Source organism: Nuphar pumila, chromosome 13 (genome assembly GCF_984573655.1).
Source record: "Nuphar pumila chromosome 13, dmNupPumi1.hap1.1, whole genome shotgun sequence".
Classification (NCBI taxonomy): domain Eukaryota; kingdom Viridiplantae; phylum Streptophyta; class Magnoliopsida; order Nymphaeales; family Nymphaeaceae; genus Nuphar; species Nuphar pumila.
In genome coordinates this window covers 27,288,112-27,300,333 of record NC_143261.1, presented here as the reverse complement: position 1 = coordinate 27,300,333, position 12,222 = coordinate 27,288,112, and the positions used below count along the sequence as shown (strand labels likewise).

At 39.6% G+C, this 12,222-nt stretch overlaps 1 protein-coding gene across 3 annotated transcripts in view; it reads left to right on the top strand.

Moving 5' to 3' along the window:
• Positions 1–1,867: 1,867 nt before the first annotated feature.
• The window catches only part of LOC149818180 (uncharacterized), a 42,747-nt gene continuing 32,392 nt past the window's right edge, over positions 1,868–12,222 (top strand). For all 3 annotated transcript variants that reach the window (XM_089984831.1, XM_089984830.1, XM_089984829.1), the window contains exons 1-3: positions 1,868–2,172; positions 2,333–2,752; positions 3,899–3,976. In XM_089984831.1, the coding sequence (XP_089840957.1) occupies positions 2,386–2,752; positions 3,899–3,976 (445 nt within the window). In that variant the 5' untranslated portion in view covers positions 1,868–2,172; positions 2,333–2,385. The remainder of the gene's footprint in view (positions 2,173–2,332; positions 2,753–3,898; positions 3,977–12,222) is intronic.

Sequence of the window (12,222 nt, the reverse complement as noted above, 5' to 3'; positions counted from 1 at the left end):
AGACTCCACCCTGTTTGGACCGAAGATAAAAGACATGAAACAAGGAATGAATTGAGAATAGAGGTTAAAATCAAAACTCGTGAGAAAATGAAGGCGGGGACGAAGGACAAAATTTTGAGATGGGCGGTAGTAGAGACCTTTTTCCTTCCCCCCGCCCCACCCCTGTCCACTGCCATCTTTACCCACAAGGGCTTTGTTCACCTAACAAAAGCTACTTTGTAAATGCCACTAAGCTGGCTGGATGTCATGAGTTCAAAAATTGTAGGAGGCATCCCTTGTCTCAAGGTCTAAGCTTGGTGTAGTCTTGGGGATAGGAGAGACCTCAAGGGTTTTACCAATTACAAGCCTACCAATGTAACGGTGGGGAATTTCCAAAAAAAAGTGACAAAGTTAACTTTTATGCATGACTCAATGAAATTAAAAACATGAGTGTTTTTTTTAGTGAAAGCAGATCAGGTCATGCTGAACATGAGCGTTTTTTTTCATGCCCACGTGGCCGTCTGTTTGCATTTTGAATGAATGCCACTTGGTTTTGTTGGACTTTTGAGCTTTTGAAAATGCAAATCGGATGGCCACGATGTCGGCATGAGCACAAATGCTCATGTTCAACATGACCTGATCTGCTTCCCTTTTTAGTGCCCCATGACGGCCTCTCTCTCTCTCTCTCTCCATGAAATGCACCACAAAAATAATGGAGAAGATGGGCTAGAGGAGGTCTTGCTTTGAAGCTCAGAGCGTCCACAAGACCGCCAAGAGAGTCACATCCTATGTAACATAGACACGAGGATGCACGACACAGATTCGACCTGCAAGTTCGATTTTTTTTTTTTTTTGAAAAATAAGACACGAGGGAACAGATTTTAAATTTTTTGTTTAATAAATAAATTTTCATGTTTTGATATCTTAATATAAAAAACAAATTTTATTAAAAATAACGCTTAAAGCTATTAAATAACATTAAAATATTGCAAGTACGTGTCCGCTCATGTCATGGGAGACACACGACCACAAATGTCGCGTTCCTATGACATAGGTCAGATTCATTGTCGAGATAGCTTCTGTACCATGCATCTCAACCAAAATTCATAAAGCAGGATAAAAATTTACTCCCATATTTTGACCTAGTCTGCAAATCAACTAGTTCCAATGTGATATCAATTCTTCAAGCTCTCGATTAACATACGTTTTTTTTTTTCTTTTCATTAATACAGTTTTGTCTAGGTGTACCTTCTATTGTAAAAATGATTTTTTCAGAGTAAGAAGTCCTTATGGTTATCATGAAAGTAATGGCTGATGGTAAGAGGCCAGCAAGAAGGTGACAGAAGCCCCCACAAGGGCTGTGCTCATCTGGTACGGATCACTAAGTTGGCACGACGTTATAAGCTCTCGAAACCCACAGGTGGCGTTCCTTGTGGCAATGTCGAAGTTGGGTGTACTTCTCAGGTCAGCCAATTTAGGATCCGTCGATTTTTTCTTTTGGATTATCTAAAAAAAAAGCTAAAAAGATGTGGGAGAACATGGTGCAAAAATGGGTTGTTGCACCAACAGGAGCTCTGCTTGTCGTCTGTGTTGGGGAAGTTGCAGGTTCAAAACCATTGACCCCAGCTTGCCTTTCAAAAAAAGAAAAAAAAATGGGTTGTTGCGATGGAAGCTGAAATGGTTAATTTTGACATTTTATTGCACAAAGTAAAAACGTAAATTTACAGAACAGTGGACAGATGCGTCCAACGCGGTTAAGCTTCTTAACCTAAGAGGTAATGTGTAAAATCCGAAAGATTGAAGTTATTTATAAATAACCAAAACATTGGGTGTGCCTTGGTATTTTTTCCAAATAATCTCTCTCTCTCTCTCTCTCGTTTACACGACTCCTCTGCCTGTAACCTGTCTCCCCCGTTCTGCCCGATCTCGAACCCATCCTTGACGTCCACGCCAAGAACTAATCGGGGCCTACGAGTCTGTGACCTTCGAGCCAGGTTTGCCCTATTCCATGATTCAATTCCCCCGTCCTACCGTTGTGGTAGTTCGGATGGGAATTTTCTGATAAAAGTTTGGGATTGGGGGTTTGTTTTTCTCGACTCTCTAGCTGGCATTGGAGAAATTTTTTGGGTTATTCGATTGTTTTTCCTCCTCAAGATGTTGTGGGGTGTGACCAAATTGTCCACTACATCCCCTGTAAGTTGATTTTCCTATCAAAGCTTTTGATTCTTTTTATTTTTTTCGTTGGATTTTATTGGGTGCCTCGGAAGATGATTGCGGGGATTCGATCCCCTTTCTTCTGTTTTTCTGAGTATCTTTTCTGGTTAATGTGAACTCTCTCTCTCTCTCTCAACAGATTGATTTGGTACTTGTTGCCTTTAGTAAGCATGAAATGCTTCAAGCAGTCTTATGTTGAAGTTGTGGAAAGTGCACATTGAGGAAATGCCACCCAAGGTTCTTCAAAGGTCCTCCTTTTCTGGAAGTGGGTACGAAAAGCTTGGCGACCACCTTGCGGGAAATAACGCAAATCAGGCTGCTCCTTCCCTAAAATTGACTACAGATAGAGAAATCTATAGGCTGGGTGATTTGATCAATGCAACCATTGAGATTCGAAGTCCCGATGCTGCGGATGAGAGCTGTGAAACAGACCGTATTGCAGTTGATGCTTGTCCTTTCTTGATTGAAAATCTTACGATTGAGATAAAAGGAGTTGAGAAGTTGGATCCCCAGTGGTTTATCACGCAGAAACCATTGTCAGGCTCTAAGCAAAGACGAGGTTTGATTTTCTGATTTGCAGATTGAATTGTAAATGATATCGTATAGCTCAGTCTAGCTCCAAATCATTGTGGTTTGCTTACATTATAAACTAATACTATATATTTATTTATTTATGCATGTATATATGTGTCAATGTACATAGACAGACAATGAGGTTCAATAAATTTTGGTATATGATGGGAAATAATGCGAAAGTCTCGTGATTCTGTTTGATGTATCCTTTCAACATTGTGAACAGAAGAGTTAGCCCTAGATCTCTGCCGTGGTCTATTTTTTGTCATCTCCAGTGGGTGATCATCATTTCTGTTGATACCATACAGTATTCTTTTGGAACGAGCTGGATTGGTGCTTGATAAGTTGTTTTATTTGGAGAAACGCTCACTGGTTTGTGTGTGTATGAATATGCATAAAATTTTATGCTGCCTGCTGTCAACGACTTGAGGAATGATTTTCATGCAGAGGTTGTAAATACATGTACTTCTATATCATGCTGCCTCAGGAGGCAAGGCATATATCTTGTCTCAGTTTTTCATATAATCTGGAGTTGAATAAAATTCCTTTATTTGTTTCCCAAGTTTTTGAGTATCTAGTTTGTCGAACTTTTCTTTTTTTGATTTGATGAAAGTGGCACGCCAAGTAAATAACTTGATTGGGCCCATGTTTTTTCGGTTCGGTTGCTGTCAAGGATGACATTAACTAAGAACTTTCTTTTTCCATTTGTATTTTCTTGTCAACCATATTTCAGTTCTAACTTTTCATCCAGAGCAGAAGTTTACAAACCTCAACTGCATTTTTCTTTTTCTAACAGAACACAAATATGAAATTTGATGCATTAGGGATGATAACATGGTTATAACTTTCTTAATGAAGAATTGTCTTGGTATTTCTTTTCTAAAATTTCCAATTGTTGTCCTTTTTGAGTTTGTTGCTTCAAAATCATTTTAACCTTTTTGCCATCTAACTTGCATTAGGTTCGTTGTCACCTCATATAATTCTGCAAGAATATGTCTTTTCTAATTATCATAACCATTTCTTCTGTAGGAAGATTTTACATGTCATATTCTACTCTTGGTTCGCTTTTCACAAGAATGAGAAAAGCACTGATGAATTTATTTTTGAATTGTTTACTCACTTGAACATGCAGGTGAGCAGGTTTTCTTGGACTCTACCAGTGCATCTATTGTTTCAAAAGTCATTGTTTCTTCTGGTGGCACAAAAACATGTAAAAATTCCTCATTCCTTCTCTTTGTGGATCTTGTTTTATTAGGAAACTGCAATCATTTCTTGTTGATTTGATGTTAATGAGAAATGCATCCCTGGTATGCTTTTTTGTTATTCAAGTAGGTTATAATTGCTGCCTTATTTTATTAGTAATCATTTTCAAGAACTTGCATATAATAGAAATCTGATTGCAGTGGCATGATGGGGAACAACAGAACATACTTCAGATTTTATGGTCATATTCTTAGTTTACTATTATGAACTAAAGCAGGTTTCTTTTTAGTTTTATGAGTATAGAAAGCGAAAAGAACTGGATGATTTTGTCTCTCTCTCTCTCACTCTCTTTCTCTCGCATGGAAGTTCTTTAAATCTTAATTAATAACGAAATCTTGGTTATGGAAAATATTCCAAGTTCTCTCTACTTCTATTTATGGTTTCTAGTTATCATACCCTAGGAAGGAAATATGAATCACAAATCTGCAGGAAGTGAAAGGGGGAGGAAGAGGCCTTTTAGGTCTATCTGAAGCAAGAGGCAATGCACAAAAGATAAGTGAATTGGAAGCAGCTGGGAGTGCCTGAAAACTGCACTTCCAAAGAATCATATTTGGACCAACGGCGTGGTTGGTAGGAGCTGTCAGTGCATGTCTTCTTGTGGTGAGACGTTGCAGGTTCAAAACCCAGTGGTACCTTGAATAACTGGTGGGGCTCTGCCTAACCCCAGCTTGCCTTTCAAAATAAATAAATAAATAAGTGTATTTGGAAACCATGTTTCCAATATAAAGGGATATGCACTTCACGTATCATCGAGGCTTGTCTGTTTCTCTTCAGAAGTGACACAATTTGCACCTTGAAGTGTGTCTAGAAATCTCGAACAATCGCATTTTTTAGAGAATTTCCTGGTTGGTTTCCTCAATATAAAGTTCTCCACAAGATTGAATGCAAAACCCAATAACAAGAATAAGGCAAGCTGTAATCACCTTCTTAATCTTGCTGAAGATGACCAGCCTCCAATGCATGACCTTGGAAGGAACTGTGAAAACTGCCTTGAGCAGTCGTGTTTGGTGAAGGAAACGATGGGGAAGAGTGTGTGTGAGAGAGAGAGAGCTCTTCTTGAGAAATTGGCAGCCCAAAACTTTCTTGGTTACTACAACACTAATACATCATTGTTAAAACTGCTTGGATTGGCAGTTCTATCGTGAATACCGAGAAGTAGGAGTGGGAAGAGAGGAGAGAGGAGAGGGGATTTCCTTGGAATCGGCAGCCACTTCAATTCCTGCGTGCTGCACTAAACATCATTAATGTAGAATAGGTTTACAATAATATTTTACAATGGCAAGATTGCCCTTGGTTAGTAATGTAAAATACATTATGATGTATCAAACCACGTGAGGCTATTCTATATGGATATGGATCCAGTACTGGATCCATATCCAATCTATATTCTAATACCCTCCCTCAAGTTGTACATGGGATTGAACCATGTGCAACTTGTTCTTCAGATACCAAAAGCGGTTACTTGTGAGACCTTTTGTGAACATATCAGCAACTTGGTCTTCTGAAGGCACATAGACTGGTTCAATCTCTTTGTCTGCTATCTTTTGTCTGATGAAATGTTGGTCAATCTCAATATGTTTGGTCCGACCGTGATGAACAGGATTGAAAGCAATTTGTACAACACTTCTATTATCACACATGAGGGTTGAACTTGAGATACTCTCTCCCATTTCTGTAAGGAGATGCCTAACCCAGGTTACTTCTGCTGTGGTAGCTGCCATAGATCTATATTCTGCCTCCGTGCTAGACCTTGCCACAACTTTCTGTTTTCTGCTACTCCATGAGATAAGATTGCTTCTAATGAAAACACAGTATCCTGAAACCGACCTTCTTTCATCTGGGTCTCCTGCCCAGTCTGCATCTGTATAGGCCAATATGTCATGTTTCGGTGTTGCCCATGAAGATTGAGTATATTTGAGTCCATCACCCACCGTGCCTTTTAGATATCGGAGAATACGCTTGACGGCATCCATATGACCAGTCTTTGGTTCATGCATAAACTGAGATACTTGATTTACAGAATATACAACATCTGGTCTAGTAAAAGTAAGATACTGTAACATGCCCACTAAACTGCGATACTTGGTTGCATCAGGATATAACTCGCCATCACAAATGTTGAGTTTTTGATTGACAACACTGGGTGTAGGCACAAGTTTGCAATCTGTCATTCCTGCTTTGGCCAAAAGATCAAGAGTGTATTTGTGTTGGGTTAATGACATTTCTCCATCCTGTCTGTCCACCTCTACACCAAGAAAATACCTTAGCTTTCCAAGATCTTTCATCTTAAATCGCATACTCAGCAAAACTTTAATTTGTTGAATACGTTTTGGAGCATTTCTAGTGACCACTATATCATCAACATATATAAGTAAGAAAACTACAGTGGTTCCATCCCTGTATATGAATAAAGAATGGTCTAGTTGGGAACGAATAAAACCATGGTTCTGAATCTCTGAGGAGAAGCTTTCAAACCATGACCGGGAGGCTTGCTTTAAACCATACAATGCTCTGGTTAATTTACATACATATGCTTTTGGGTCTCCCTCTGCATAACCTTGAGGTTGCTCCATATAGACCTCTTCTTTTAAGTCCCCATGAAGGAATGCATTTTTGACATCAAGCTGACTAAGGCTCCACCCATGCTCAATGGCCAGGCCGAGGATAATGCGAATGGTTCCCATTTTCACTACTGGACTGAAGGTCTCATCGTAATCTTCATCATATTCTTGGGTGAACCTTTTGGCAACAAGACGTGCCTTGTATCGTTCAATGCTCCCATCCGGTTTATATTTAATCTTATACACCCATTTTGAGCCAACAACATTCTTATCGGGGGGACGACCAACTATCTCCCATGTTCGACACTCATGAAGTGCCTCTATTTCCTCATTCATCGCCTCAATCCATTTATCAGATTGAACAGCTTGACAAAATCCAAGTGGTTCTTCATGTTTTTCAACCTTGGATAGGAAAATCTGAAAATCCATAGAAAAGTTATCGTAACTTACCCATTTTTCAATTGGATGCCTTATCCTGCTTGATTTTCTTGGTGCCTCCACATTATTGGGGAATGTCATGTGTTCTCCAACAGGTGCATCTGTTTGCGCTTTGGGTCTTCTTGTGTAGACATTCCCTTTGTATCTCTGACATTCTGTTTCCGACACCTTATCTGAAACCGTCTCATCATGTATGTTTTCAGGAGCCAAAGCGGTACATTCAGCAGCATGTGAGATAAGTTCAGCACTGAGCCATGGATTATACCAATTATCAGCCATATCACCATGTTCACGACCATAGTTGGCTTTATTTTCTGGAAAGCTATTTTCATCAAAGACAACATTTCTGAAAATTCTGATCTTCTTATTGATAGGGTCATAACACCTGTACCCTTTGTGTTCATCTGCATAACCTACAAATTGGCATATAGAGGCTTTGTCCTGAAATTTGTTTCTCATGGATTTGTCAACATGTACATAACATGTGCACCCAAAAACTCGTAACTCATCATAATTAGGCTGTATACCAAAGAGAACATAATAGGGAGACTGATTTTCAAGGATAGGCATAGGAAGACGATTTATCACATGAGTGGCAGTATGAAAAGCTTTTGTCCAAAGGTTGATGTGCAAATTACAACCATGCATCATACTCATTGCACTCTCCACAATATGTCTGTGTTTACGTTCAGCAATTCCATTTTGTTGTGGAGTATACGGGCAAGAAACTCTACGATGTATCCCATTATCTTGGAGGAAGTCTAAAAACTCTTTGGAGGAATACTCACCACCTCCATCACATTGGAGAATTTGAATATTTTGGGAGAATTGATTTTTAACATAGGCATGAAAGTGACGAAAAATAAGAAAAACCTCTGATTTGTGTTTCATGAAGAATATCCAGGTAAAACGAGAGAAACTGTCAATGAAGGATACATAATATTTACTTCCAGAAGAAGAAGCATTGGGAGCTGGACCCCAAACATCAGAACATATTACCTCAAAAGGAATAGAAGATCTTTTATTTATTTGATGAAAAGGAAGTACATGACTCTTGCAAACTTGACAACTGGAACACATTTTATTCTTTAATGAAAATGAAACAGACTTTGAAAGAAAACCATTGGACACTAACTTTTCAATAAAGACTTGACTACAATGACCAAGACGAGAATGCCAGAGATCTGGCTTATTACATTTGGATAAACTTAGGACGTTTTCAGAGACATGATCAGACTTGGGCTTCAAGACACTGGAGGCTAGATCTTCATTGAAGACATACATGTTTCCACGTCGTTCTCCTTTAGCGAACATCTCCTTCGTTTGAAGATCCTTGACAAAGACAGAAGTAAGAGTAAATTCCACAGATGAATTAGTAGAGTCAACAAGTTTAGATACAGAGACAATGTTTTTCTTTATATTTGGTGCATGAACGACATCAGATAAAGAAATAGATGACTCAGACAAAGGAATAAGGACATTGCCTATGTTAGAAATAGGGTGGTGAGTCCCATCTCCAGTTACAATATTTGATTTTCCAGAATAGGGAACCAAAGTAGAGAATTTACCTGCATTGCCAGTAACATGAGTCACTGCCCCGGAGTCAACATACCATATTCCATCATCATTCTGTTTCAAGTTCAACTTGGCCATTGCAGATAAGAGAAGATCCTTAGCATCATCACTGACCCGAAAGGTACCTGCAGTTCCTGGTGTAGCAATATTTCTATTATTTTGCGCTCTGTTTCGATTCTGCGGGTTGAACCAACAGTTGGCTTTGATGTGACCCCGTTTATTCACTGATAGCATGTGGGAACATTCCTTGAAAAACTGGCTGTGGAATTTGGTGTGGGTAATAATCCGCGTCCACCCTGGATGGCAGTTCCCCTGCCTCTGCCACGTCCTCCTCGTGCTCGATCAATTATCATTCCTGTGGCAAGAACCTCATGCGTAGATGATTGTCCAGCTGAAGTATCAGACATGCTCTTCAGAGTCATTTCGTATTGAAGCAGTTTGGCGCGTAATTCCTCAAAACTGAGTAATGTAGGTAAGCACAATAAGGAGGTCACAAGGACATGATATTCGGATCCCAAGGCATTCAATGTTTGTTGCACCTTTTCTTTATCTGATACTGGATATCCAACCATGGCTAACTGGTCCGTAATGCTTTTAACTTGATTTAAGAATTCAATAATGCTCATTGTCCCCTTTCTTAACATCTGAAATTCGCGTTTGAGAAACAACACTTTAGCCTCTGATATCTGAGAATATGTCTGAGCTAAAACCTCCCACAAAACTTTGGATGTGCAATCATCGGGAATGGAAATCAATATCTCTTGAGATAATGTGGAAGTGATGTATGCAACAAGAGCTTGATCGCGCTTCATCCAGGAAACAAATGCAGGATTGCGAATAGTATTCGGCAATCCTCCATCTTCTTTGGTTTCGGTTATGATAAATTCTGGAGGTATAGGAGTAGATCCATCCAAGTGACCTGAAAGGTCTTGACTACGAATAAAAGGAGCAATTTGCCTTTTCCAAGTCAGGTAGTTGTTGGTAGTCAATTTTTCTGAAACTAGTTGTCCAAGGAAGTTGGAAGAAAGACCCGAATTGCCTGAAGTATCCATTGGTAGCTGGTTGACAAGGAGAAGATACGGCTTGCCTGAAGTATTAGTGACTGAAACTGAAATGAAAACTCTAGTGGCTGAAGCAATAAAACGACAGAGCAATTTCAAGATAAAAGGTTAAGTAGAAGATGTTCAAAATTGATGGAGAAGAAAATAGAAAATAACGACAGCGTGGGAAAGGATTTTCAGGCGATGAATGGGAATGAAGCTGAAAGGAATCTCAGCGAAGTAAAATAAAAGAAACAGTTGATAGAAAAGAAGTATTTCAGTAGTAGAAGGAAGAGAGAAAGAAATGAATCAGGCGTGACCTGTTTCAAACTCGGTTGAAGGCTCGACTGAAGAGGATGAAGAGCAGAAGACTCAGCTGAAGGCTCGGCTGAAGGGGATGAAGAGCAGAAGACTCGGCTGAATAGGAGGAACTCGGCTGTTCTGAAGAGGAGGATGAGAAGACTCAGCTCGTCTGTGAAACTCGACTGAATAGAAGACTCAGCTCGTCTGTGATGGACTGTTCACGATCGCTGATGAGGGAAAATATCTCGGCTGAAGGCTTGGCAGGAAAAGGCTCACGGTAGGTCACGGCTGATGAGGGACTGTTCACGATCGCTGATGAGGAAAAAAAATCTCGGCTGAATGAGGGAAAAATTTCGGCTGAAGGCTTGGCAGGAAAAGGTTCACGGTAGGTCTCGGCTGTTGAGGGACTGCTCACGATCGCTGATGAGGGAAAAATCTCGGCTGAAGGCTTGTCACTTTCACGATCCCTCACGAGAGCACTGTTATGCCCAGATTAATCGGCTGCTTTGATACCATGTTAAAACTGCTTGGATTGGCAGTTCTATCGTGAATACCGAGAAGTAGGAGTGGGAAGAGAGGAGAGAGGAGAGAGGAGAGAGGAGAGAGGAGAGGGGATTTCCTTGGAATCGGCAGCCACTTCAATCCCTGTGTGCTGCACTAAACATCATTAATGTAGAATAGGTTTACAATAATATTTTACAATGGCAAGATTGCCCTTGGTTAGTAATGTAAAATACATTATGATGTATCAAACCACGTGAGGCTATTCTATATGGATATGGATCCAGTACTGGATCCATATCCAATCTATATTCTAATAATCATTAACTTAATAGGGTTACAATATTTTACAAGGACGAAACTGCCCTGTATTAGTAATTCATATTACATTAAACTACAAAACATGTATGTACTGTATCGGATATGGATCTTTTACTGGATCCATATCCCCATATCTGTTCCATGTTCTAATACCCTCCCTCAAGTTGCGCATGGGAGTGAACCATGTGTAACTTGTTCTTCAGATACCAGAAACGGTTACTTGTGAGGCCCTTTGTGAACATATCAACGACTTGATCTTCTGAAGACACATGGATCGGTTCAATTTCTCTGTCTGCTATCTTTTGTTTGATGAAATGTTGATCAATCTCAATATGCTTAGTCCGATTGTGATGAACATGATTGAACGCAATTTATATAGCACTTTTGTTGTCACACATAAGAGTTGAACTTGAGATATTCTCTCCCATCTCTTTAAGTAAATGCCTAATCCAGGTCACTTCTGTTGTGGTGGCTGCCATGGATCTATACTCTGCCTCTGTGCTAGATCTCGCCACTGCCTTATGCTTTCTGCTACTCCATGAAACAAGATTTCTTCCAATAAAAACACAGTATCCTGAAACAAACCTCCTCTCATCTAGATCCCCCGCCCAGTCTGCATCTGTATAGGCCAATATGTCATGTTTTGTTGTTCTCCATGAAGATTGTACATATGTGAGTCCATCACCGACCGTGCCTTTTAAGTAACGAATAATGCGTTTGACAACATCCATATGACCAATTTTTGGTTCATGTATGAACTGAGATACTTGATTTACAGAATAGACAATGTCTGGTCTAGTGAAAGTGAGGTACTGTAGCATACCCACTAAACTGCGATACTTGCCTGCATCTGGATATAACTCACCATCACAAAGACTGAGTTTTTGATTGACAACATTGGGTGTGGGCAGAGGTTTGCAATTTGTCATTCCTGCTTTGGCCAAAAGGTCAAGAGTGTATTTGTGTTAAGTTAATAGCATTTTTTCATCCTGTCTGCCCACCTCTACACCAAGAAAATATCTCAGTTCCCCAAGATCTTTCATTTTAAATCGCATACTTAAAAAAAATTTGATTCGTTGAATATGATTTGGAGCATTACCAGTGATCACAATATCATCAACATATATAAGTAAGAAAACCATAGTGGTTCCATCCCTTTATATGAATAGAGAATGATCTAGTTGGTAACGAAAGAAACCATGGTTCTGAATTTCTAAAGAGAAGCTTTCAAACCATGGCCTGAAGGCTTGCTTCAAACCATACAGCTGGTTAATTTGCATACATATTCTTTTGTTTTCCCTTCTGCATAACCTTGAGATTGCTCCATGTAGACCTCTTCCTTTAAATCCCCATGAAGGAATGCATTTTTAACATCAAGCTGACTAAGGGTCCATCCATGTTCAATTGCGAGACCAAGAACAATACAAATAGTTCCCATTTTTACCACTGAGCTG